We start from the raw sequence: 27,982 nt of genomic DNA on the forward strand, positions 1-27,982 counted from the left end.
CTGCCACAAGCGACCTTTATGCCACCGCTTTTAACAGACATGCAGAATCTTTGGAACTGAAGTTTTTTTAAAGGTTGTTGGAATCTGTATGTCTGCAAGGTCAGTAGTACCCTTAACAGACCGCGGTTCCCAGGATTCTTTGTGGGACGCCACGACTGTTAAAAGTGGAATGAGACTCCTTTTTTAAAAAATAGTTCTTATTGATTTTTACATTTTTATCTTCATCACAATAGCATCATCTCAGATATAAACACAAACCCAAATAGCCCCCTCCCCGCTACGACTTCCCTCAACTTCCTCTTCTGGTTTGTTGCATAATAATTTCCCCTGCTTTTTGGTTATATCTTAATATTGTATTCTCTAAATTAGATCCTTTATTCTGTTTGGTAATTGTAAGTGTTTAGTCAAATCCTGCTAATGAGCTTATTTCTTTTTTTTTCTTTTTAAAATATTTTTTATTAAACAATATCAACATAACAATTATCAATCCAAGTAATCAAATACATTATTTTTCCCCTTCCCCCCTTTTTATTTCTGTAAATACGTGGTAATTGGTTCCCACTCCTTTTTGAGCAATTGGGTCTTCCACAGATGGCTGTTTGGTCCAATTCAATGGTCAAATGCAGGTTTTCCAGGGGCAACGCAAAACCACTTGGGCCCACGCCTAGAAAGCACAGGACAACTGGAAAACCGTTTTTTGTTGTTACGAAAAGGCAGGGCAGATTCCCCCCCCCCTCCCCAAAATTAGCAAACAAAACAAATGATTATAATTACCACCGTCTCATACTGCAAATCGAGTCAAGACACATACAAGACCTAATGCGTGGGAGATCAGGGACTTTCTAACGTGTGGGTGTGGGTGGGTGTGACAGAGAGAAAGAGAAAAGAAATAAAAAGAAAGAAAGAAAGAAAGAAAGAAAGAAAGAAAGCGGGTCAACGGTCTTTGTGCATTTGTAGCAAAGCATATTCCCACAACCTCAGATCACCTAGAAAGACGCGAGGATGCTCGGATTCTTATCTGGCTCCCCCCAGTGGCAGTTCTAGGAACAGCAGCACCTGAAGGGTTGTTTGCTTTTATGTTTGCTTAGCAACCGGAGGACTTGGAGATCCAGGAGGCAGGCATGATGGAGTGGGATGAGGAGGAGGAGGAGAATGAGAAAGAGGCACAGGATGTGAAGGTGAGACAGAAGCAAACAGCAACTTAGCAGAGGGCAGCTGGGGAGGCACTGGAGTAAATGAGAGACCCAAAAGAATGGTGTTCCATCCTGCCGTCATGCAGAAAGGTCCCAGATTCAATCTTTGGCATCTCCAGGTGAGGTTGGGAGCATGGGCATAGCCAGGATTTCTGTTAGGGTGGGGCAGAACCAAGTTATCTGTGTTGCAATTGGTCAGTTACTTATGTATTTTTGTTTGTTTACTTGATTGCCCCCCTGGCTACGCAAATGGCTGGGAGTGACCCTTATCCAGATCCCTGGAGAACTGCTGCCAGTCAGTGTGGACATTACTGAGCTAGATGGACCATGGGCTGCCTTGCTGTAAGACAGCCTCCCAGGTTGCTTCATTCATTTTGTGGTGGCTCTTTCTCCTACAGGAAGTGAAGATGTCAACAGTCTACCTGGAGTTCTTCCCTACTGCAGTCACTGAAGAGAAGCTTGAGGAAGCCCGGCAGAGAAAGATCAGTCGCATTTTTGGGGCTGCTAAGACCTTGCAACATGTTAAGAACCCCAACAAAGTGGGGACTTTTGAAGGGATCCTGCAGAACAAAATAGATGAGCAGTGAGTGCTGTCGCCCATTCTCCGTAATAGCACGTGGTGTTCACACGTTTAAACTAAATTACTGCCAAGTTTTACCCAAGCAGATAGAAGCCCCTCCTTTATACATGGTTTAGTTTGGGCACAACACCAAATTATAGTTTGCAGTCAGCAGGCAAACTAGAATCAGAAACAATTGTTTGCAGTCTGTTTCTAAACCATGGTTTATGTTGACTATGGATTGGTGCGATTTTATTTAATTAATTACAACTTTCTTCCGGGTTGTTCAAGGTAGCTTGCATGGTTTCTTTTCACCATTCCTCTGCTTTTGCCTTGCAAAATCCCTGTGAAGTAGACTAGGCAGAAAGGTGGTGACTAGTCCCAGGTCACTCAGCCTTCCCAGTGCTAACCGGACAGACTCATCCAGCTGTCCCCAACCTGGTGCCCTCTAGATGATGCTGGACTCCCATCAGCTTTAGCTGGCACAGCTAGAAGGCTAGGAAGATGGGAGTTCATAGTCCAAAAATACACAGAGGGCTACAGTAGGAGCTTTAATCATGTCGTTGGATTCTGCATCCCATCAGCCACAGCCAACATGGCCATTGACCAGAGATGATGAGAGTTGCATTCCAGCAACATCTGGAGCAGGAGTAGTCAATCTTTTTATACCTACCACCCACTAATGCATTTTCTTGATGTAAAATTTCCTTACTGCCCACCAGTGCTCGATGGAAGGATTCAGCTTGTGCCGTAGAACCCCGTACTGCCCACCTAGAATCCTGAAATGCCCACTAGTGGGCAGTAGGGACCAGGTTGACAACCCCTGATCTAGAGGGCTATATGTTCCTCACCTCTAATATAGATTGAGTCACAGAGATTACTGAATAGCTTTATGGCTGAAGCAGACTATAGTTCTTTCCAGGCTCTTCAAGATGGCTTCTAGTCAAGAAGTGGGTGGTGTGTTGCTGCTGCTGTGTTGCTGGTGCTAACAACTGTGGCTTTCTCTCTTTTTTGCGTCTACAGTTGCAATAAAGGCGAAGAATACTTCTCTCAGAGGGAGTGGGAAAACGCTATCACCTGCTATACCAAAGCCCTTAACCTGGATCCTAACAAGGTAATAAGGTAGAGTTGAGAATTGTTCAGGCTCACAAGACCGTCTACTGAACATAAGAACCGTGCTGGATCAGACCAGAGGTCCATCTGGTCCAGCATCCTCCTCCCCACAGCATTGAATGGGGTTCCTCTTAGTTTTTTGTTTTTTAAAAAATATATTTATTGAAATTTTACAGACAAAAGAAAGTTACAGAATAAGAAAAGAAAAAGAAAAAGAAAAAAGATACAAAAATGCAAAGAAAAATACCAAATACATGAAAAAATTAAAAAAAAATTAAAAACAGATCAATCTTTTCGTATCTTATATTTCAATTACTTGTTTCCTGACCTCCTCACACCTCCCTTTTTTGTATTCCAGATCACTTAGTTAATTCAGCAAATCCTTTCTCTCTTTGTTTTTATCTTAATTCTATATCTTAACATATTATACTTTATATTTTCATCTAATTATCAGTCCATTTTTACATATTCTTTTTAACCTTATTGCTAAAGCCACTTCATTTCAATCCAGCATCATTTTAGCATTCATTAAATTTTACAGTGTTTCTGCAGATAGTCTTTAAATTTCTTCCAATCTTCTTCCACCAACTCTTCTCCCTGGTCTCGGATTCTGCCAGTCATTTCCACCAGTTCCATATAGTCTATCACTTTCATCTGCCATTCTTCCAAGGTGAGTAGATCTTGTGTCTTCCAATACTTTGCGATGAGAATTCTTGCTGCTGTTGTTGCATACATAAAGAAAGTTCTGTCCTTCTTTGGCACCAATTGGCCGACCATGCCCAGGAGAAAGGCCTCTGGTTTCTTCAGGAAGGTATATTTAAATACCTTTTTCATTTCATTATAGATCATCTCCCAGAAAGCCTTAATCCTTGGGCACGTCCACCAAAGGTGAAAGAATGTACCTTCATTTTCTTTACGTTTCCAACACTTATTATCGGGCAAATGATATATTTTTGCAAGCTTGACTGGTGTCATGTACCACCTGTATATCATTTTCATAATATTCTCTCTTAAGGCATTACATGCCATGAATTTCATACCTGTGGTCCATAACTGTTCCCAGTGAGCAAACATTATGTTATGTCCAACATCTTGTGCCCATTTTATCATAGCAGATTTAACCGTTTCATCCTGAGTATTCCATTTCAACAGCAAGTTATACATTCTTGATAATATCTTAGTTTTGGGATCTAACAGTTCTGTTTCCAATTTTGATTTTTCCACCTGGAAACCAATTTTTTTGTCCACGTTGTAAGCCTCCCTTATTTGATAATAATGAAGCCAATCTCACACTTTATCTTTTAGTTTCTCAAAACTCTGCAATTTCAGTTTGTCACCCTCCTGTTCCAAAATCTCCCAATATTTTGGCCATTTGGCCTCCATATTGAGCTTTTTCTGAGCCGAATGGGGTTCCTCTTAGAAGTCCATGAGCAGAACATGATCACAACAGCACTCTCCTCACTTGTGAGTTCCAGCAGCTGACATTTGGAGGTCTTCTGCCTCTAATATACATCCACTGTAGCTAGTAGCCATTGGTAGTCTTCTTCTCCTTGATAAGGCTACCCGCTGATGTGCCAAGGGAGCCATCCACAGTAGATAATTCTGGGCTGGGTGGACGTGGCCTGACGCTCTCCACCCTTGCTGCAAAACCTGCTGAATCTGTCCCAGGTTGCCTAGACCAGGAGCGGACTTTTGTAATCTTTCTTAATATTGTGCCATGTGCAGAGCCAAAATTTGACACCCCCAAATAGATCTTCTCAATTATGGATCTTTTCAATTTTGCACCCCCTCAACCTGGCACCCTCTGTATGGGGAACCACTTGCACTGTCCTAAATTTGGCCTTGCCCAGACCAAATTGGCATGCAGCCCTACTCCCAGTTCCTGAAAAGAGAGGTTGCTCCTGATAAGTCTCTTAAGACAAGAGCTCCTAAGTAACCTTCCCTTTCTGGGAGGGAGAAGCGCCTGCCAGGAAAAAGGCTGAGCCTTGTGTTCCTTCCAGTCCGGCATTGGGGAGGAGTTGGGAAAAGCAGGACAGATGTGGCTACCCTTGGTTTGTGTGTTGTATCTGGAAGGGTAGGGGCATTTTGACGCCACAGACAGTCCTTTTCTGCAGGTAGAACTGTATGAGAAGAAGGCAGAAGCTCTCCTCCAGCTCTGCGACTTCCAGTCTGCTGCATTACACCTCCAGAAGGCCTATATAGTGTCTTCACATCAGGAGGACATCGGATCCCGCTTCGCTTTCATTTTTCACCTCCAGGTAAACAGATAAAGATCAGCATCTCTCCCCAGCTCACTCAGTGCTTCCCTGCCACATCTCTGCGCCCCCTCCTACAAATGTATACCAGCATCACACTATTGGTTTCCCCCACCCACTGAGGGAATCACATAATTGTGGTTTGACAAAAGGCTTGTTAGATGACGCTGTTTCACATGCAAAAGCAGAGCCAGAGTTGTTGCCCAGTGAGCCGGGGAAATGTGATTTCAAATCCTAGCTTCAGACATGAAGCTAACTGGGTTCCATTGTGCTGGCTGGTGTTCATCATTTACACTTCCCTTGCCAGGTCATTGTGAGGTTTAAATTGTGGTGTGTGTGTGTGTGTGTATCCTGTGTTTGATTTTGGATCTGAATACAGTGGTGCCTCGCAAGACGAAAATAATTCGTTCCGCGAGTCTTTTCGTCTTGCGATGTTTTTCGTCTTGCAAAGCACGGTCCGTCACAACTGCGCTTCTTCAAGCGGCTTTAGGAAAAAAGCAAACAATCTCGCAAGACGTTTCTTGCGAAGCGACGCAAAAACCGAAAAACCCTTTCGTCTTGTGGGTTTTTCGTTTTGCGAGGCATTCGTCTTGCGGGGCACCACTGTATAATCAATAGAGAATCCACAGAGTTTTTGATACCGTGCTTTTCATTTCTGGGGGTGGTAATATTGTTTATTTCTGGGGACTGTAATATTGTGTAATACTACTTATTTTCTGATATTTGCATCCTGCCTTTCTTCCATGCTGGAACTCAGGTTCAGTGCTGAAGCTACATACACCACAGTAAGGTAAACTCTAATTTAGGCTTGTCATACACCCGGAATTTCCCGGACATACCCAGGATTCTGTCTTCTGTAACAGTGCCCGGGCATATGGCAACCCATGTCAGAAGTGTAGATTTTTGTGTCCAGATTTTCACTTTTTGGCAAGGAAGCCAGCTTTTCTGGGTCATGTGGCCAACATGACTAAACCACTTTTGGCGCATGGAGGCAGTGGAAGACAGAAGTGCCTGGCGTGCTTTGGTCCATGGGGTCATGTAGAGTCGGACACGACTTATCGACTAAACAACAAGTTGGTGGCTCCCACCACATCTCATGGCAATAAAGTCCACAGTTTTAAGTGTGTGCTGTGTGAAGAAGCAACATTCTTTTGACTGTGCTGACTCTATCTCACAGTTCCTGTTAATTTCAGTCTATGAAAAGCCAAAAATCGCCTCAAAAAAACCTTGTGAGGTAGATTCGGTTGATAGATGGCTACTGGCCCAAGATTACCCAGCCTGCTTCAGGGCCTAGTAGGGATTTGAACCTGATTCTGCCCATCATAGCCCAGTGCTCTAACCACTACACCATGCCACATTGTGTTATTTGTTAGGTTGTACTTATTTATTGTTTTCATTAACAGCTTTGGGCACCTAGTAGGTGGAACCAAGGGAGGGTATGGGTTTAAACAGAGATGAAACACTTAATCTCAGGGCCATGGGTTTGCTTCCCATGTTGGGCAAAAGAGTCGCGCATTGCAGGGAGTTGGACTACATGATCTTTGTGGTCCCTTCCAACTCTAGGATTCTGTGCTTCTATGAAAAGTTAATGGACCATGGCACGATTCCTGTTCCTTTCACCCTACCATTAGGTGGAGTGAGGCAGCCTCCTCAGGCAGCTGATTCTGCCTGAATTGAAAGGGCAGCAGGTTGTTTTGCTATTTAATTTATTATTAATGTATTGTTACTGTCAAGGATGGGGTGAGACATCAGGGGACTTATTTCTTTTTTTGCCTCAAGTGCCAGATTAACATGTGTACGATGTACCCACACTTGAGGGCAAGAGGCCTACCTTGTAAAATATGCCACCCTACTTCAGGGAGCTGAATGTCCTGGGCTGTGTCGGCTACTTACTCCAGAATTTTATGATGGTTCTGGTTTTTTGCGGGATCTGATTTCTTTCCGCAGGGCCTGTAAGACAGAGTTGTTCCACCTGGCCTTTGGCTTGGAGCCAATTTGATTCCCTCCCTCCCTCTCTTTCTTTTTTCTTTTCCTTCTCCTCCTGCGATGAGGCTACATTTTAATATTTTAATGTTCCATTATTTTAATGTTGTATTTTATTTTTGTTTTTAAGTTGTAATCATTCATCTTGTTTTTATTATTGCTTGTAAGCCGCTCTGAGCCTGGCCTTGGCTGGGGTGGGCGGGGTATAAATAAAAAATTATTATTATTATTATTATTATTATTATTATTATTATTATTATTATTACCAGGCCTTTAATAATTATAATAAAGTAAGCCAATATGGCAACATATTGCCAATATGGCCTTTGGCTTAGAATCAATTTGATTCCCTCCCCCCCCGTCCCTTTTGTTTTTTCCTTTCTCCTCCTGTGATGAGGCTGCATTTTGATGTTTTAATTGTTTTAATTAAATCTTGTTTTTAAGTTGTATTTCAATCAGCTTGTTTTTATTATTGGTTGTTAGCCACCCTGAATCCAGTCTTGGCTGGGGAGGGCGGGGTATAAATAAAATTTATTATTATTATTATTATTATTATTATTATTATTATTATTATTATTATTTTCAGGGCCAGTGTCTGTATGAGCAGAGCGCCTATCTGGATGCTCTCGAATCCTTCACTCGTGCCTCGGAACTGCAGCCTCAGAATAAGCTTTATCGCATGAGGAGGTAACACTGGGTTTGCAACAGAAAAAAATATATGCAGTGGTACCTCAGGTTAAGTACTTAATTCGTTCCGGAGGTCCGTACTTACCCTGAAACTGTTCTTAACCTGAAGCACCACTTTAGCTAATGGGGTCTCCTGCTGCTGCCGCGTTGCTGGAGCATGATTTCTGTTCTCATCCTGAAGCAAAGTTCTTAACCCGAGGTACTATTTCTGGGTTAGTGGAGTCTGTAACCTGAAGTGTATGTAACCTGAAGCATCTGTAACCCGAGGTACCACTGTACACATTTAGAAGCAGAAGAGTTTCAAGAACAATGGTGGGTCTCAGTCTCATCTGGCACAACACTGCACACTGTATACTACTAGCCTTCGCCAACCTAGTGCCCTCCAGATGTTTTGGACTGTAAGTCCCATCAGTCCCTGGAGGGCACCAGATTGGCAAAGGCAAGTGTGCACTAAATTTAGGATGATTGAACAATGAAGGCTTTTCTTTTTTAAAAAAAGTATTCTATTAGTCTGGAATTTTAACAGATCATTACAGGTTGAGCCAACCTGGTGTCTTCTAGATGTTGTGGACTCCCAACTCCCCTCAACCTAGGAGAGTGCTATGATAGCTATCCCTGGTTTATTGCAGACAAAAAACAAATCCACTTTCAAAGTCTTTCTTCCTCCAGAGAGGAAACAGTAAATTAGAGTGCAAGAGATCCCTCTTGAGAGCCACATTTTTATCACCTCAAGGGGACCTGTTGCCATGCCAGGGGAAAGGGAGCATTTTTGTTACCGTAGTAACTGAGGCCTGCTTTTCAGGGCCCCATCTAGACATGGCACTATTCGAGAAATTATTAATTATTTATTAAATTTCTATACTGCCCTTCACCCAAGAGCACAGGGCTGTTTACAGTATAAAAACAAAACAAAACAAACAAACAAACAAATAAATAGCATAATAACAAAACAATACTCTCCCTCCACAGTTTAAAAGGCCATAGATTGCTTAATTAGCCAGGTTGAAGAGAAACGTTTTTGCCTGGTGCCTAAAGAGATGAAAGTGTTCCACAAATGCCACTGCAGTCAGAGCCATCGGGCCAGGATTGGCATTATATGCTTAAAACATCTTGCCCTGGGGAGTAACCTGGCCACTGAATTCTGCACCAGCTGAAGTTTCCGAACCATCTCCAGGGGCACCCCCACATATAAAGCAAGTGTTGCAGTAATCTAACCAAGAGGCAACTGTGCTTTAAAAAAGAAAAATAGTAAACAACTGAGATGGTCCCAGTGATCTGGGTGGGGCTCCTGTAAGGGGTAGACGAGGGGATTTTTTTTAAAAAAAACCATTACCTCCCACCATTGCTGTTCTGATCTGGATCTCTTCGCTCACCCCAATTATTCAAACATGCCACATGCTTTAGAAGGAAAGCTCCAATTTATAGGTGTGGTTCCTCTAATGAGGTCCATGCCTTCAGGGTCTGTGCCCCCCCCCCACCTGCCTCCTCCTTCCATTCTTCCTCAGCAGGCCAGGTGACCTTTGCAGAACCCTGTGAGCACACAGGTTGAGATTCATGGCTTTGCTCTGCCTTTCTGTTTCGCTAGCGTTGCCTGCCTCGCTGCCCTGAAAAAATACAACGATTGCCTTCAGATGGTCAATGAAGAAGTTGCTCAGGAGAGAAAGAATCCAGATCTCTTTGTCCTGAGGGCTCGACTCTATCAGTGCTTTGGAAAGGTAAAGAGCTGGCCAGGTTGGTTTTCATTTGCAAGCTATGACCAGGTGGAGGAGCAGGTGATGGAAGAGTTCCCACCCCCACTCCCCGGGTCTTGGAAGACCACTTAACTATTTTTCTGCCTTATGTTTAATAATAATAATAATAACTTTTATTTATACTCCGCCCTCCCCAGCCAAGACCGGGCTCAGGGCGGCTAACAACCAATAATAAAAACAAGTTGATTGAAATACAACTTTAAAAACAAGATTAAAATACAACAGTAAAACATCAAAACATTAAAATGCAGTCTCATCACAGGAGGAGAAAGGAAAAAAGAAAGAGGGGGAGCGAATCAAACTGATTCCAAGCCAAAGGCCAGGCGGAACAACTCTGTCTTACAGGTCCTGCGGAAAGAAATCAGATCCTGCAGGGCCCTGGTCTCATGAGGCAGAGCGTTCCACCAGGCCGGAGCCAGGGTTGAAAAGGCCCTGGCTCTGGTTGAAGCCAATCTAAGTTCCTTAGGGCCCGGGACCTCGAGGGTGTTGCTATTTATGGACCTTAAGGTCCTCCGTGGGGCATACCGGGAGAGGTGGTCCCGTAGGTAGGTCCCGTAGGTACAAGGGTCCTAGGCTGTTTAGTAATTAAAATGCACTGTGGTAAATGCAAGCATGTTTTTAAAAAACAGAATTTGAATGTTAATATAATAGGAAATAAAAGAAGCAAGAAAAATGCAATTAAAATCAGTGTGAACCAACGATTCCCACTTCTTCTTCCCCTTTCTCTGCTTGCTTTGCTCCCATGTATTGACTCTGCTCCTTTCAAATGTTCTGTCAACCTATTGCCCTGAGCAGCTGGTGCACCTGCTGTTCTTTGCATGCACACCTGGCCACGCTCTTCCACTGCCTACCTGTATGAAGCTCACGGGCCACTAGTTGTCCACAGTCCACTTTGGGAACCCCTGGATTAGATGATAATGGGTGATAGAAGGATTGGGGTATCCCTTCAAGCCTGAGGGCCACATTATTTTGTGGGGAGCCTTTCGAGGTCCATGCAATACTGGTGGGTGGCAAAATTGAATACAGTGGTACCTCTGGTTGTGAACGGGGTCCATTCTGGAGGCCCGTTCGCAACCTGAAAGGAATGCAACCTGTGTCTGTGCATCTGCGGGTCGCAATTTGCCGCGTCTGCGCATGCGCGTGATGTCATTTTGTGCGTCTGCGCATGCGCAAGCGGCGAAACCTGGAAGTAACCCTTTCCGGTACTTCTGGGTTGCCACAGGACACAACTTGAAAAAACGTATTATGACGCAAATGCAACACGAGATATGACTGTAGAGCTGTAAATACCCATTCACTACACATACTCAGCCCTGCTCCACCCTCCATCACTCTGTATCCTCCACTCAGGCAAGGACTTATTAGAGTACAGGGACACTTTACAGACAAGCAAAGAGTGTAAAGGCCTTGGGGGAGTTCTGAGGGCCAGAGAAAGAGAGGTTCCTGAGGTTCCCCACCCCTGGGCTGCAAGGACAATTACTGACCAGGTCTAAGGCCACTTTTTAAGTCTCTGTGCCATTTCTGCTTGCTTCTCTATGGCTCTGTAAGTAACAGGGAAGAACATAAGAAGAACCAGCTGGATCAAGCCAGAGGCCTGCCTTGTTCAGGTTTCTGTTTCCCACTGCAGCTAAGCAGGACACGAATGCAACAGTCCCTCTCCTGCTGCTGTTCCCCACCACCACCCCTATCCCGCTGCCAACAGCTGGTATTTCAAGGCTCCATGATCTTGGAGGTGCCATTTTGTGGCTAGTCGCTGCTGATAGGCTTGTCTTCCATAAACTGGTCATGTTTTATAAATTTATTTAGAAACTTCTAAATTGGTGGCTATCACCACCTCCTGTGACTACAAATTCTGTAGTCTTAGCTATGGGGTAGATCCGCACCATAGATTTGAAGCAGACCCCACACACATTTAAAGCACATGACTTCCCTCAAGGAATCCTGGGAACTGTGGTTTGTTGAGGGTACAGGGGATTGTTGCTCTATGAGGGGAAGAAACTACAGTTCCCAGGATTCTTTGGGAGAAATGATGTCTGTTAGCTATGCTTTAAATCCATGGTGAAAAGGACTCTCTCAGAAGGTAGGTGGGACTCTCCTTCTTTGGAGATTTTAAAGCAGAGGTTGGGTGTCCATTTGACAGAGCAACTTGTCAGTTAAGATTCCTGCATTGTAGGGGTTTGGGCTAGACGACCTTTGAGGTACCTTCCAGCACTACAATTCTATGACCTCCCCACCCCCCCACCCCCATGGAGTTTGACGAAGAAACCTTCTTTATTGGATGAGCCCAGGTTCCAGATAGCATGCTGCCTTCTCCATAGGTCACCTTCTGTTTCCACAACCTCCAAGATGCCCTTGAGTTGGACCCAGAGCACAGTGAAGCTCTGCTGATGCTGGAGCGCCTGAGGAAAGAGGCTCAGAAGTTCAAGGAGCAAGCTGTGAGCAAGGCAGTGAAGGGAAACCTGAAGGCAGCCCTGCTGAAAATCAACAGGGCCATTGACCACAACCCCTTGCAGGCAGACTACTGCCTCTTCAGGTAACCACCATCTCAGCACGGTTTGAAGGCCTAGACCTCTCAGGGTTTCCCTGCCAGAAATCTCTTCCATTTTGTGGCTTGAAATTATTAGAGGCAGCCAACCATGGTGCAGGAAGAAGCCTTTCTTCCGCCATTTTCTCAGCACCATGCATAATTTTGTGCACCCTTGTTGTGTGCCCCACCCCCAAAAGCCTCAACAGTCTTTGTTTTATTTGTGTAGCTGACAAACCATAGCCATTTCCTGGTGGCTTAATGTAGGCTCAGAAGTGATCCATATGGTGGAACAGCTCACACAAAGCTTGATACCTAACCTCCCTGTAGATTTTTCAGAAGTGGAAAATACCCGTCTGAAAACCTAGATTCTGCTGCCAATCAGAGTAAGTGGAACTGAGTTATTCACCTGGAATAAGGCAGCTTCCTTGGTCCTTCTGCTTTGCGTTCTTTCCCGCTCCCAGCTCATTGCTAGCCTCCAGCACCCTTCCTTCCCCATTCTTGGGAACATAAGAGCCTGGCAGGATTAGTTGGTCTTTAAGGTGCTACTGGAAGGAATTTTTTTGTTTTGACTATGGCAGACCAACACGGCTACCTATCTGTAACTGGGACTGTATACCAAGACAGACTTTTGATTCACAAAACTCAGCACTGTCTTCACTGACTGGCAGAGGCTCTCCATGCTTTCAGAAAGCAAGTCTTTCCGAATCCTACTTGGAGATTCCAGGACCTTCTGCATGCAAAGCAGTTGGTCTCCTCTGAGCCACAGCCCCTTCTCCCAAGGAAATATATTATTGTGATCCCTTTGGCAGGGGAAACATCTTGAGAAGGCTGAGAGACTTTGATGCAGCCATTGGCGATTACCTCAGAGCCGTGGAGCTCAGCAGAGAGGAGGATGGCAGTGAGGTTTGCGTGGAGGCCCAGAGGCAGGTGCTCCTCACCTATAACGACTTTGCGGTACACTGCTATGACAAAGGCTTCTACGAAGAGGCGGTGCTCCTCCTGAATAAAGCCATCACGGGGGAGAAAAATGAGAAGGGGCTCTATGTCAACAGAGGAGGTGAGGCGCTCATGTATATTTTCTAGTTCTGTGTAGATGTGGGTGGGAGCACCAAAATGCAGTGTTTTTGTGGGCGCTAGATCTCACTGAGTAGCTCAGCTTTGAATTTTGATGGAGCAAGTTAGGGCTGCAAAGACTTCATTCGAATTGTGTGAAATGGTTTATTGTTATTATTATTATTAATTTTATATCACCCTTCCTTCAAAGAGCTCGAGGAAGCACCTATGCTTTTCCACCCTTCCATCCCATTTCAATACAACAACTCTGTGAGTTAGGCCAGATTCCAGACAGGGCCCTCAGCTAAATGAGATTCCCAGCAGCCGGGGAGTGAGCCTTCCAACTCCAGGGGGAGCAGAAGCAAAATAAATCGTGCAGATAGGCTTCATTGGCACAATATGTCTATGCAGCTTGAAGGATTATGTAGTCCTTGGAGCACAGTTTGGATTACTGTGAGACAGAATTTAATTGGTTTTAAAATAAAATAAAATAATAAAATAAAAGGACAGCAGGCACATCTCTGAGTTCTCCTCATGCTTAGTAGCTAAGAATCTGAAGTGAATTGTCCTGCTGCATCAGGCCAAAGGTCCATCTCATCAAAGTGGTTAGCTGGGTGCTTCCAGAAAGCCCAGAAGCAGTGCATGAAAAATGCCCCCGCTCCTGCCCAGCAGTTGGCATTCATTAGAGGCTCTACTTTTGACTGAATAAGCTCTACACCACCTGTACACCTCTATAATATTCTGCCCCCCCCCCATAGAGGCTCAATTCCTCTGGATTGAATTTGTGGACTGTAAGATCTTTGGGGCAGGGAGCTGTCCTCTTTTTCTTTGCTTGGGGTGGCAGGCAGAAACTTGCAGCAATTGTCCAGGCTTTACCATCTCTGTGGGGGGTTGAACCTGTGGCTTTCTGCATGCAAAGCAGGTTCTCTGCCACTGAGCCACAGCTCAGCGTATGTGTGTGTGTGCTGAAAGTGCCTTTTGAACCAGTAATTAAAATAACAGAGGAAAACAACCTGTGCTTGCTGCCAGTGAATTCTTGGCTGTTCTCCTTCAGACTGCTTCCTTAAACTGGGTGAGCTAAATTTTGCAATGGCGGATTATCAGCAAGCCCTGGATTTACAGCCTTTCGACCCCAGCCTCCAGAAACGCGCAGCTTGGTTGTACGATGAGATGGGGCTGCAGGAGTTCAGGGAGAGGTATGCTGAGGTTGGCGGGATGCAGTAGGGGGGCAACCGAAGGTCTTTGATGGTGGATCCAGGATCCTCTTCTCTGAAAAGCACAGCACTGGTTGCTCAGACAATATCTTATATAAATTAGCACATGCAAATGCTATGCAAATCTCTATCATGGGCCCTGAATCCTTTAAGTATCCTTGCAGTGCCCCTGCAAACGGCACATTTACCAGAAAGCTCCTGGGGGGGGGGGGAGAGAGACAGGCCTTTGCTTATGTGTGGTTTGACATTTTACACACCCATTATTTAAGAATGCCTTCATGCTATGCACTGGGAGAATAAACAGAGAAAATAAATGAGCAACCACCACGATAATAGCAGAGCTGTGGTCCCCCAGGTGTTGCTAGATGCCCAATTCCCTTCAGTCCCAGCCAGCATGGCCAACTGGTAGGGATGATGGGAGTTGGAGTCTCAATGATGTCTGGAGGAGGCAGTCCTAAATGCCCAAAGCATGTTGCATCTCAGTTGTTCTTACAGCAGCCCTCTTAGGTGCTGGTTTTGACCTATAAAGCCTTAGACAGCTCAGGACCACAATACAGTCATACCTCATGTTACATTTGCTTCATGTTACGTTTTTTCTGGTTGCGTCCCACGGTGACCCAAAAGTACAGTGGTACCTCTGGATGCGCATGGGATACATTCCGGAGCCCCGTTCACATCCTGAAGCGAATGTAACCCGTGTCTGCGCATCTGCACATGCGCAGGTCGTGATTCGGTGCTTCTGCGCATTACATCATTTTGAGCATCTGCGCATGCATGAGCGGCGAAACCCGCAAGTAACGCATTCTGTTACTTCTGGGACACCACGGAGCGTAACCTGGAAACGCTCAACCTGAAGCATATTTAACTCAAGGTATGACTGTACTGGAAAGGGTTACTTCCGGGTTTCGCCGCTCTCGCATGTGCAGATGCTGTGCAAAACGCACAGCATGTGCAAACGCAAAACCACGCTTTCGTACAAGCACCAAATTGCGCTGTGCCCCTGCACAGATACGGGGCTTCAGGTTGCGGGCTTTTCGTGTTGCGAACGGGCCTCCGGAATGGACCCGTTCACAACCAGAGGTACCACTTTCCTCAAAGATGAACTCTCCCCATATGAACCGACCTGGACCCTGAGATCTGAGGCCCTTCTTCGTGGGCCCCCCTCAACAAGAGGTCCGAAGGGTAGCAACACAAGAACACACCTTTTCTGCAGTAGCAGAAGGGTAGCAACACAAGAACACACCTTTTCTCCCTGCTTTCAGTCGATACCCACAGGCCGAAGCATATTTCTCCCAGGCTATTGAGAATAACCCACGTGAGCTGAAGTATTACATGCACCGAGCCAAAACCCGTCTGTTTCTGCAGGAGACAATGGGAGCCAAGGAGGACCTTATTACAGCCTTCCTGCTGGACCCAACAAGGGAGGAGGTACCTGCTGCATAATAGCGCCATTTTCATTACGCCTTAATGCAAAGCCTACCCTCACCCAGTCCTGTAATCAGGGGCAACCTGACACTGCCCTCGGACAGGCCTCTGGAAATTAGGGGAAGGGGGAAACAGAAGGGCAGGTGAGCAGAAAGGTGTGAAGCAAGGGGGAGGCAAGGAAAATTGATGGCTGTTGCTTTTTTTTTTAAATCACGGAACTCCATGAAACGTACTAAGGGTTCCTGAGCAGTCTTCTAACATTTCAGAATGCTTGCTGCATCCATATGCCTATAGAGAAGGGAATCTTTCCTCTACCTGAGCACTGCATTTACAGTGGTGCCTCGCAAGGCAAAAAGAATCCGTTCTGCGAGTCTCTTCGTCTAGTGGTTTTTTCGTCTTGCGAAGCAAGCCCATTGACGGATTAGCGCTATTAGCGGCTTTTAGCGGCTTATCGGCTTAGCAGATAAGCGGCTTAGCGGCTTAGAAAAAGGGGGGGGAGGAAAAAAACCCCGCAGGAACTCACAAGACATTTTCGTCTTGCGAAGCAAGCCCATAGGAAATTCGTTTTGCGAAGCACCTCCAAAACGGAAAACTCTTTCGTTTAGCGAGTTTTCCGTCTTGCGAGGCATTTGTCTTGCGGGGCACCACTGTAATAGTAGTAGTAGTAGTAAAAGAAAAAATTCCATTCAGTTGAAATCACTTCTCTTCTTTCCCCCTTTTTTTCTTTTTCAGATCCACAGTCTGGCCAATAATTTGTTTCCAGGAGAGCCCATACAGTCTGCCCTTGACAGTAAAATTGGAGAGCTTGCTAAAGCTCTTCTGGAACAGAGGCTAAAAGCCTGCCCAATATTCGAGGCCTCAGCCAACCACAAAAGGTACTGCAGTGAGCACAAACATGGTGCCATAAAACCAGGCTCCTCCACTGGTGTCTTTGAGTGATTTTCACCCTGTGCAAGTTACCACCTCAAAAGGAGCCATTGTTGCTAGAAAAAGGATTATTTCCTGATTGCAGCATGATCATGTTGTGTGCGGTCCCCTTGTCCTTAGTCCCTCCATCTGCTAATATGGGAGGGGCATGAAACCTTACAGTGGGGGTAGCCAACCTGGTGCCCTTAACCCCCCCCCCATTTTATTCATTTTGTTAAGAAGTGCAAACAATAACGGAAATAAATAAATAATAAAGAATGCAAACCGTGGAGTGTCACAGCCTGGAAGGGCAAATGTACAAAGATGTAGCACATCTCCAGGGAGTTAATAAAGCTTTGACTCATACAAAGATTCCCTTTACAAATAACAAAGATGTGTAAAAATGAAAGTAGTCTCCACCTGTGAGATCCATTATTGTGAATAAAGGTTCTAAAAAGTCTCAGACAAACCAGTCGTTTACATATATTGGTGACATTGTGTAACTGAGTGCCACACAGTATTTGTGCAATAGTAAAAAAAATAATCTGTCATTCAAGTTCTGTCCTTTAGTATCTTTTGGTTTATGAGATATCTTTTCAAGAAGGGCAGTTTGCCAACCCTAATATGCCAGCAATTGAAATTGTTATCTTCCAGGATTTGGCAATGGAGCCCATGGCTGCTGCTAAGAGATGAGAGGTTTTTTTACTTTTCTAGCCCATTCTGTTTCCATCTACAGCAGTGGTTCCCAAAGTGGGAGGTGTCGCCCCTTGGGTGGGTGGGGATTACTGGGGGTGGGGGGCGCTAAAAGGTAAGGGGGTGGCAAGGAGTACTGGAGGTGTAAATGACTATCGGACCTTGAAAAGCTGGCATCACTGAATCAAGTGAATAAATTATGTTGAATTAATTAAACTATATGGTTTTAATTGGATTTATTCAAGTAAACATTCAAGTAAATGTGCCATTAATTGTTACTGTTTTGAATCCTATTGTGTTCTAATCTTCTGGATAATGTTATTTATGGGATAGGGAGCACTAGAGATAAGTTTATAGAGCCAAGGAGGCAGTGGCCCAAAACAGTTTGGGACCCACTGACCAGGCTCAAAGGTGCCAGGTGGAAAGATGGAGCAATGGTTTGTTCAGTTACCAAAGATATCTCCGCAACACTTCATCCACCTTGGGGCAACCACCATATGTGCTTTTACAGGGGTAGAGAAGCTCTACCCAGCCAAATGTTGTTGGACTACAACTCCCATGAACTCTTACCAGTATGGGTCAGTTTTCGGGGATGATGGGAGTCCGACAACATTCAGAGGGCTTCACTGGCTACACCTGCCCTAGAGGGTGGTTTTAAAGATTGCACCTATATGCTTGTGAAGTGATTAAAATACTCGAAAGCATATAAAAATGATGTTATGATTATGATTTCCAGAAGGCCTCTAGTCTAGTCTATGCCCCTCTCACCAGGAGAGGGAAATGGCATAATGGTACCAAAGATGCATGAATGAAGCACAGGACAGAAAAGCAATGGATGTTCAAGAAAGATTATATCTTTAAGGATCTGAAGTTTTAAACAACTGGGAGACAACCTTTAGCTCTCAAAGGTCGTAAGTGTTGGTGGCTACAAAGTGCAGCCTGCATGGGGTAGCATGTAGCCTGTGGGCCTGAAACCTCCAGTGCTAATATTTTTGCATTGCCTTGCTATTGCACGTCCTCCTCCACAAAGCTTATGTTTTGCTATCTGCCCTTTTCCACCCTCCCACAGTTCAGAGTCAGAAGGAAGTAGTTCTCCCAAAGATTTCTACATTCAAAATGATGAGCTAGAAGCACCAGAGGAGGAAAAGAGGAAGCAGGAAACGGCTGATGAAGAGAAAAGGCTGAATGAGAAGATGGCTACCTGCCTGAAGAAGTCTAACATGGTGAGGGGTGTAGCTCAGCAGCAATGCAGGTTCAACCACCAGCATCTCCAGTTAGGGCTGGGAGACACCTCTTTCTGAGACCCTTGGAGAGTCACAGCCAGTCAGCATAAGCAATATTGAGTTAGGTGTATCAGTGGTTTGACTTAGTGTAAGGTAGCTTTGCTCCCTGTGTTTCTGTGTCTCAGCAATCATTACCTTCTAGGGCAGTGGGAAGCACCTTATCTGGTGCAGCTGAGATAATTCATTTGGTTCACATTACGAAAATGTAGATTTTTATTCTGACTTGGTTGGCGGTCTAGATTTGGGCAAAACTGTGGGTGTCTGCTCCACTGTTGAATTAACTCTTACTTTCAGAAAGCTCTTCATATTTAGTTGGAATATCCTTTCTTGTGACTTGAATCCATAGGTTTGGGTCCTACTCTCTGCAACTGGAGAAAACAAACCTGCTCCATCCTCCATGTGACAGTCCTTTAGATATTTAAGAATGGCTATCATATCACTTCTCGGTCTCCTCTTTTCCAGGCTAAACATACCCAGCTCCTTCAACTGCTCCTCATAAGGCTTAGTTTCGCAGACCACTGATCATCTTGGTTGCCCTCCTCTGCACATGTTCCAGCTTGTCGACATCCTTAACCTGTAGTGCCCAGAACGGGACACATACTTGCCAAGCTGAATGCAGCCTTCAAAAGACCAGGGCTGGCTATGATCCTTGAAGTATGACATAGAAATTTAATAAATAAAATGCCTGGACAGGCAGCACAGTACAACTGAGGCACCTGCCTATTATTAATATAATCCTGCCAGGCTTTTCTGCTTGGTCTGGTGGACAGGCAAGTGGTGATAGTGGAGAAGCTTCTCCATTTAGCCTGTAAAAAAGAGAAGTTTCAGAGGAAATGAAACAGTGGTCCTCAAATATCAGAAAGCTGTCAAGTGGAAGCTGGAGCAGACTCACCCCCTATTGCTCTAGAGGGTTAGAACTAAGAAGGAAATGGCAAGGAAGCAGAATTCAGCTAAAAACTGAGTGAGTTTGGTGAGCACTGGGAGTAGGTATTTAAACAGAGTATATATTTAAACAGAGTATGCTTGGGTTGCGAACGTGATCCGTGCGGGATGCACATTCGCAACCCACAGCGGCGCATCTGTGCATGTGCGGGTTGCGACTCGGCGCTTCTGCAAAGCACGATTTAGTGCTTCTGTACATGCACGACCCCCGAAACCCATGGTACAGAGCTGGAAGTAACCAGTGGTACAGAGCTGGATTCTGAAGAGCAGCTGCTGGGTGACTCCAAGGTCCATTCCAGCACTATGATTTAACTGTTGTGGTCTCTTGCACTTTTTGCAAAGCTGCAGAAGGCAGCCAGATCTACACTGACATTTCATGTAAAATGGTGCTGCATCTCTCTGGCAGGTAAACAAAGAGCTTAAGGCAGCGCGAGAGAACACGTCCCTGGAGCCTACCACTGTCCGCCTGGACCCTTGCCCTCACCTGCCTGAAAAGGAGCACTCAGAAGAACCTTACAAGTGGCGCAAGTTCAGCCAAGGCATTGGCCACTTTTAGCTCATATTACAATCATTGCATTTTTTTTGCAGTCTCATCATAAAGAGGTAGAAATGAACCAGGCTGGCTGAAGTTCCAATGCATTTACTTACTTAAAGACTACAGCCACCAGTTCTGGCAAGCACATGCTGGTGTGGTATTAATCACCAAAGTAGTGTGTCTTCCATTCCGTTCCGTTGATGGGATCCCAGTCCACAAGACTTCCGCCAGCTGCTGGTGCAAAACTTACCATGGGGCTACTTCAATTCTACAATGAACACTTTTCCTCAGGTACAGCAGTAGTTATTGCACAACTCCACATACCTACTCATGGAGGAATCGGCAGCAACTTAGCAGTTGTGGGCCAATCTGTTTTTCCCCTCTCAGATAAATACATGAACACTTAGCCCTGCCTTGTTCTGCATATATGGATTGCACACAGCAGCACTTTTTGTCTAGTGTGATATCAGTTGAGCCCTCTTGAAAACAAAACTTATTCTGCCGTTACCATGTTTAGTCTAGTCTAGGAGCTATCACGTTCACTGCAAGCACATACCAGTATTATTTTTTATGTAGACAAGGCCATTACATAAAAACATACTAACGCAGAATGGCTGTTTGTGCCTTGACAGCTGCAACTGTCTTGTAGCTCAAGCCCAGTTTTGGAACAAAATAGGTCCTGCATGTAAGGGTCCCAGACACCCACACTGCTCGTCTGCAGATTATTGCAGGAACAATAACTTTAAAAAGGGAAATTTATACAGGAGCCTTTAGCAAGACAAAAATATAGGTTTGGGCTGATTTACTGGTAAACACTCTTAACTGCTATGCCTATTCATAGACCTCCATCTTGAAAAGATGCAAATTGTCTATTCTTAATTTGAAATAAAAAACAATTGTGAAGGTCTCATTTTAAGGAAATTCTTAATATAAGATTTTAAAAACATGTAAGGTGTCATTATAGGAGCTTCTGTCAATGGTTTTCCTCTTCCTCTGAATATACAGAAAAGGCTTGTCTGTACCACAAGCCTTTCGGAGAGAAAGTTGCAGAGGCTTTTTGCCAGTTACTAAGTGGCAATAAATCGGGGGACTGAATGTATTCTGATTTGGATCTAGGATTGCACAAGGAATCTTTCCCACCTCCTCCTGCCCCATGGTGTCTCTGAAAAGCCTTGCCAGAGAGTTGGAGCGGGGACCCACTAAAAATATGTCTTGTATTGTAATGGGGCTTGATTTGGCAAGAGAGAATCACCCCAAATGGGATGGTAGAGCATCTTGTCATCTGATAACCCGCATTTACGTAATTCTAATGCACTATTCTTGCAGGATAGTGACTAACGCACACAGAAGCTCGGCGACTTGGAACCATTTAGATTAGTAGTGCTAGCGTAGTGGTGGGAAGCTTGTGGGCTGAATTAGCTCTGGCAAAGGCCCTGATTTAGGCCATGAGGCAGTTTTCCTCAAGCCACACCCACTTGCTCTACACCTTTTGCCATATGCAGTGGTACCTCGGGATGCGAACGGGATCTGTTCCGGAGCCCTGTTCGCATCCCGAACAGAACATAAGGCGCGACAGCGCGTGTCACGTTTTATCGCTTCCGTGCATGATGTCATTTTGACCGTCTGCTCATGCGTGAGCGGTGAAACCCGGAAGTAACACGCTCTGTTACTTCTGGGTCGCCGCAGAGCGCAACCCGAAAGCGCTCAACCTGAAGCGTATTTATCCCAAGGTATGACCGTACTGTATAACATCAGGTCAAGATGTGACTCTGTTTCCTGGCATTGCCCAGCAGCTGAGTGCCAGCAACTTCAAAGCCCTGTGTAATTTCCCATGTGGCTTGATTTCAAGATGCATTGCCAAAGGAAAAACTGGTGCCATGGGGATGTCAGGTGACTGGCTGTTGGGCAGCTCCCACTCACCCAAGGATCCAGTCTGTCACCTGGTTAAGGTCTTCCCACCGTAGTGCATTGCACAACACTGCAAAACAGCTGTTTTATTTACCTGTGGGCTTCTCAGGCACTTTTGAGTGAAAATCCAGTTCTTGTGTACAAAAGGAGGCACTGGAAGACCATCTCTCCCCACAGCCCCATTGCCAACACTTATATTGCCACCATCAGCACATAATCACAATAAGGCAAATCAATCCTGTATGGATCAGTTCAGATGAGATGGATCTTGCTACAGCATTTTAGCCTAGGACTGTGGCTTCTGGCACATTGATACAATCACAGTATGTCTTAAAAAATGGTACGAGAGGTAAGATTTTTCGATTCCAAAGGAAACTGATCAAATTGTGCTGTGTTAGGGAATCTAGAAATGTGATCATTGCCTCTTTTTCTTTTAAGAAAAAGTTTATATAAGACAGTGTTATGACAGCAGCCATGATTCCCTTCCAATACATCACAGACTCTACTCCTTTGTTCTCAAGAGTCCACAGCACAAGGCTCAGGGCAAAGTATAAAGTGCTTTTTGGTTTCCTGGTCGGTCAAGTCAGCATTGCTGTTTGAGTCTATGCTCTGGAAAGTCTCTTCTTTGATCCTAAAGCCAATCAGGATAATTGGTGAGGCAGTCTTTGTGCTGAGCCTTTAAAATTGTCTCCAGCAAAGTCTTTGCAGGCAAGTGACCAGAATCTGGAGAGATCAAAGGAAGAAAGGGACCCGTGAAGCCACTGTTTTGCAGCCTGTGGCTGAGAACACTTTCTCCTCTGCTGGAAAGTAAGGGATGCTATCAGCAACTGCCTGGAGGACATCTGGCTGTGGCTCTAGGTCTCGGCTGGTGAGCTCACTGGCCACACACCGTTTCACATGGTGCTGCTTCAAAGGCAAGAAAGGCACAAGGAAGTCAATAAGGTGCTGATCGATTATCCCAGACTTCCAAAATCCATCTGCAGGAGAGAGAGAGATAAAGTTTCTAAGTAGGGAATTAAGTAGGGGGAAGGCCTGTACATTTGAAGGAGCCAGTAGTGTACCACATATGTTTGAACTGGACCACTGAATCCCACCCCTGGGGGAGGAAAGGTAAGATTTTTGCAAAATAAATCTCTGGCTGATGATGTTATTTCCTTCCAGGTAATATGGGCCACAGTGCCTTTGTGTGGCTCCTTCTTCCTCAGCAAGAGTTTTACTGCCCACAGTTTTGTGTGAAAAGCTCAATCTTCCCTTTGCTGTGGGCATGGCTCTCTCACCCAAGGCCACTGAATGTGGCAAAGGGTATTTCACCCACAAAAGGGTTACCACTATAAAATGACAGTAGTTTTTAAAATGCCATGTGGGCAGGTGGTCAAGCACTTCTCTGCCTGTGTTTGCCTCCACAAATTCCTGGTGGGGCTTGGAGGTTACAAGTAAACTCAGTTTGTGGGGAAACAGGTATGTTGAGGGGAGAAGTGTGGGAGGAAGAGTTTAGTACTTCTCTCCCTTTTCGTATTGTTATACTATGGAGTTCGCTCCCACAAAAATATAGTAATGGCCACCAACTTAGATGGCTTTAAAAGAGGGCAAGACGAATTCATAGAGGATAAGGCTATTGGCCCCTATGGCTACTGTTCTGCCTCTACTGTTTGAATATCAGATACTGGGAATTATGTATGGGGAGAGTTGCACTAAGGTCCTGTTTGCGGGCTTCCCACTGTGGCAGCTGGCTGACCATGGTGAGAACAGAATGGTAGATCAGATGGGTCTCCGACCCGATCCAGCAGGGCTGTTCTTATGTTTCCTGTTTCTCAAATGATACTCACTTTGGGGGTTTTCAAAAGCAGCTTTGTAAACGGATACTTCCAGATCCTTGAGGCTGATCTCCTCACGGTCTTTATGGGCCCGCCAGAAGTCCAAAGTAATTTGGTTTATCTGCTCCCCGCCAGCATTGCTATCGGAGAACAAGACAGGATGCAAGAGAAAAGATGCCTTGTGAGAACACACACTTCACTCATAAGGATGTGCTTCAGTGCTTTAACAACAATACTGTATGGATCACCTGCTCCTATATCAGGTTTGGGGAACTGTGGCTCTCCAGATGTTGCTGGACTCCAACTCCTATCAATCTCATACAGCATGGGCAAAAGGGATGGGGGGAATTGTAGTCCAGCAATCCGGGGTGGGGGCTCAGGTTCCCAATCTTTGTCCCTACGCCATCTTGCCACTTCCCCAAGATCAGAAGGAGAGGCCTTTCTCTGCCCTGCCTAGGTTGGAAGCACACCTGGGTGGGACAAGAGACCTTTTCAGTGGCTGCACCCAGACCACGGAACACCTCGTCCCCTGTGAAGTCTGGTTGGCACCTCCCTTACTTTTCATTTTTGCTGGTTACTGAAGACATTTTTATAACGGCGGGCTTAATTGGATAGGTAAACAAAGTTTTCATGAAACTGATTTTTTGTTATTTGTGCTAAGGTGCTCTGAGTAGTGTACAGAAGACATAGAACTCTTCTAATAAATAAATATAAAATATGCACTTATCAGTCCCGTAGATTACAATTCTGAACCTGCTTACGTGAAAATAAGCTCCACTGAACTCAAACAGACCTACTTCACAATGGGCAAGTATAGGATTATGCTGTTAGAGCTGGCTGTTTTCATTTAGAATCATATTTTAAAGAAAGCAAAATCAACTGAAGTTTATGTACAGGCAATGGTGCTATCAGGGCAGGACTTTGGGGTCAGGCCTAGCTGAATGAGCAGGAAGGCAGACAAAGACAAGGTTTACCACATTTTGAAAACACTTAGCATCCAAAGAAGGTGCTGCACACACTATGGGATCATTAAGTCAAATATTCTCTTTACTGCACTGCAGCTGGGTCTTTCTTTCATGACTTTCAGGCAGAAAATATAATTTGCAGAAGGGAGAGGAAGAATCGGTTTCAGATGGTAAGCAATTCCTCACTAGATAATTTCCCACAAAGTCCAATATGGAAGGGCTGTATTTCAGTGGCAGAGCACCAGCCTTGCATGCAAGAGCTGGGAAAGAACTCCTCACTGGAAACCTGGAAAGCTGCTGCCAGTCAGTGTAGGCGTTACTGAGTGAAATGGGTCAATGACCTGGCTCAGTATAAGGCATGGGTAGGCAAACTAAGGCCTGTGGGCTGGATCTGGCCCAATCGCTTTCTAAATCCGGCCCGGGAATCAGCATGTTTTTATATGAGTAGAATGTGTCCTTTTATTTAAAATGCATCTCTGGGTTATTTGTGGTGCACAGAAATTTGTTCAATTATCCCCCCAAAATACAGCCTGGCCCTCACAAGGTCTGAGGGACAGTGGACTGGCCCCCTGCTGAAAAAGGTTGCTGACCCCTGGTATAAGGCAACCTCCTGCCTTTCATATCTGCTATTTAATCAGTGTCTACCTAATAAAAATGAAGATGGCTTTCCTGTAGTTTGTTCCAAACACAACCCAGGAAGGTCCCAAGAATGGGATAATCACATCGACCAAGCCTGGGTGCATCCTGTCCATATCGTCAAAGATAAACAGTGATCGGCCACAGCGTGTCAGATTTCCCTGGATCCAGTTCTTCAGATCATTCTGGAAGAAGATAGAGAAAAGAATACTCATCCAATACACGAACAGCACGAGCATGTAAGCAAAAAAAGACCACTGCAAACTGCAAGGCCTTTTACACATACTTTTCAGAAAAGTTTACAGGCTGAAGGATGTTGTTATTTGACTACCACAAGGCCCATAATTAACCAGGTAGTAGCACTGCGGTGTGGTGGAAGGTCATGAGATCCCAGCACCCTTTGTCCCAACTGCACAGACCAAGCTGAGTATTTCTATGGACCCAAGTAGCAGAACCTGCAGCTTTCCAGCTGGTGTTGGACTCATAACCCGCTTCTATCCCTGACCATAGTCCATGCTGGCTGGGGCTGGTGACAATTGGAGGCCAACATCATCTGAAGAACCAGAGGATGCTGATCCCCAATATAGAATATACCGCATTTTTCGCTCTGTAAGACACACTTTCCCCCTCCTAAAAAGTAAGGGGAAATGTGTGTGCGTCTTATGGAGTGAATGCAGGCTGCGCAGCTTTCGCTGAAGCCAGGAGAGCAAGAGGGATCGGTGTGCACCGATCCCTCTTGCTCTCCTGGCTTCAGGGATAGCCGCTTGAATGATCTTCTCCATGGTGGTGCCATGGATGTGTAAGTTTGGTTTTGCCCTCCCCAATGGCTTCTAAATACCAATAAAAAATTATTTCTCCAAGCCCCTTGGCCAACTATTGGAATGCAGAATTCATCTGCTCAGTGGCATTTATTGCATCTCTAATAATGGTGACCAGGTTTGCACATTACATTAAGTCACACATAGTGACCTGTTTGCTCACCCTCAATTGCCCTGTGCTGTCCTAAACCAAGGCTTGGCTACGTATAATGCCCAAACCAGGGCTTGCAGTTTAGTTCTTTCCAGAGTAACTATGAGTCATAAACTAAGATTTGTCCTATGGTACTGCTCACGGTTTGCTCGGGAGAGGTGAACCACAAGCCCTGGTTTGTATGGCACACTAAACCAAACCATGGCTTAGCTCAATGCAGTACGAAAGCAGAACAAGCACAGAATGAGCAACTTTATTTGCGGCCTCCCCCACCCCCACGAGCCAACACAAGAGTTTGCATCAGGACACATTTTGGTTTAGGACATGAATCAGGTCACAAAAGGTGACAAAGCAACAGATTAGGTAGCCTCCGGACTACAGGTGTCCTACTGCATTTAAAAAACGGGGACCTGTGTGATGATTTGCCACAGAAAAACAAAGCCTGCAACTTGGTGCTGAAAGGCAGCTTCCTTACCTTGTACTGCTCAATGTGTTCTGCATGGGGGAAATGAACTACCGGGGAGAAGTGGTGGACATATGGGCTTCGAAGCCCAGAGCGAAAGAGGTGGGGGACTAGCAGAGATCCAACAAAGGTTTTCCCCGTGCCGCTCGATCCGTGGAAGGACATCACCAGAGGCTTCTCAGGGCTGTTGTTGTGCACAAATCCCTTCAGGCCTTTCATGAGAAGCTCCCTTGCCAATTGCTGCCCGACCAGGTTCACGGCCAAGTTGCATTCTAGACCTGGGATGAATCAAGAGGCTTAGTGGGGGCGGGGATTCTTCTTTTTGCACTGCTTTTAAAAAACGCACACATCTCACACCCCCCCCTGAATAACTGCACCTGAGGGGTGGGGGGGGTAATATGGGGATACATATTGTTGGGAGCTCCAACCCCCAACCATTCCTGACCCTGGGGCCAAGATCTGCCCTCACAACAACCCTTGGAGAAAGCCGCATATGATACAGGATTAGGAGTGGCGAAGTGGATGTAAACACAGTGGATAGATAATATAAGAATTTATACAATTTTACAGTATGCAGAGAATAATATGTGTTGAAAAATCAGAGAGAGGAGCTGAGGGAAGTCTGGGGGGAGGGCCTGATGGGGAGAAATAATGAATATGATATGTTTTGATATTTCGATATGTTAAAATTGTTAATTATTATTATTTTTTAAGGAGTGGCGCAGTGGGGACTAGAACTTCTGCCACCCCAGCTGAGTTTCGAACCGTTGAGGTGCACGTGCTCGCGCCTGCGCACTCTGCCTCTCTCCAGCCCCTTCCCCCCCTCCTCTCCCCTCTCACCTGCCAGGTCGGGCCGGAAGTCGCACTCGCAAGTGCCCGAGAAGCTGCAGTGCCAGGAGCTCAGATCCAAGGGGCCGCTCGAGCTCACCAACCCCAGCGGAGGGTAGAGGTGGAAGACGACCTGCAAGAAGGGCAGCAACAAGCGGCCCCCTTCCCAATCCATTGCGCCTGCCAGGAGTCGCTGCTGCCGCTGCCGCCGCCGCCGATCTGGCTCCCAGCCTGCCTCGGGGCCCAAGCGGGAGGGCGGGGCGCAGCTTCGTAACTGGGC

At 45.5% G+C, this 27,982-nt stretch overlaps 2 protein-coding genes across 5 annotated transcripts; one reads left to right on the forward strand and one right to left on the reverse strand.

The window, feature by feature from the left end:
- The first annotated feature begins 10 nt into the window (after window positions 1-10).
- On the forward strand, window positions 11-21,022 carry TTC16 (tetratricopeptide repeat domain 16). 4 transcript variants are annotated; one of them, XM_083721771.1, is made up of 14 exons: window positions 11-73; window positions 1,089-1,178; window positions 1,592-1,776; window positions 2,776-2,866; window positions 4,980-5,123; window positions 7,690-7,790; window positions 9,376-9,505; window positions 11,860-12,074; window positions 12,878-13,125; window positions 14,176-14,317; window positions 15,598-15,763; window positions 16,493-16,635; window positions 18,429-18,582; window positions 19,991-21,022. In XM_083721771.1, exons 2-14 carry the CDS (start codon window positions 1,122-1,124, stop codon window positions 20,138-20,140), a joined length of 1,926 nt encoding a protein of 641 aa, XP_083577897.1. In that variant the 5' UTR covers window positions 11-73; window positions 1,089-1,121; the 3' UTR covers window positions 20,141-21,022. The 4 variants fall into 4 exon arrangements, with proteins under 4 accessions (XP_083577897.1, XP_083577896.1, XP_083577895.1 ...); XM_083721770.1 differs by lacking the exon at window positions 11-73 and adding an exon at window positions 81-99; XM_083721769.1 differs by lacking the exon at window positions 11-73 and adding an exon at window positions 118-305.
- A 1,076-nt stretch (window positions 21,023-22,098) lies between these two features.
- On the reverse strand, window positions 22,099-27,973 carry TOR2A (torsin family 2 member A). The gene is made up of 5 exons (XM_083721870.1): window positions 27,715-27,973; window positions 26,887-27,152; window positions 25,452-25,627; window positions 23,854-23,981; window positions 22,099-23,004 (listed from the first exon to the last, which is right to left on the reverse strand). The coding sequence occupies exons 1-5, from the start codon at window positions 27,875-27,877 to the stop codon at window positions 22,760-22,762; spliced, it is 978 nt and encodes a 325-aa protein (XP_083577996.1). The 5' UTR covers window positions 27,878-27,973; the 3' UTR covers window positions 22,099-22,759.
- Between the last annotated feature and the right edge of the window lie 9 nt (window positions 27,974-27,982).

The sequence above is a fragment of the Podarcis gaigeae genome (genome assembly GCF_964106915.1).
Source record: "Podarcis gaigeae genome assembly, chromosome: Z".
NCBI classification, from domain to species: domain Eukaryota; kingdom Metazoa; phylum Chordata; class Lepidosauria; order Squamata; family Lacertidae; genus Podarcis; species Podarcis gaigeae.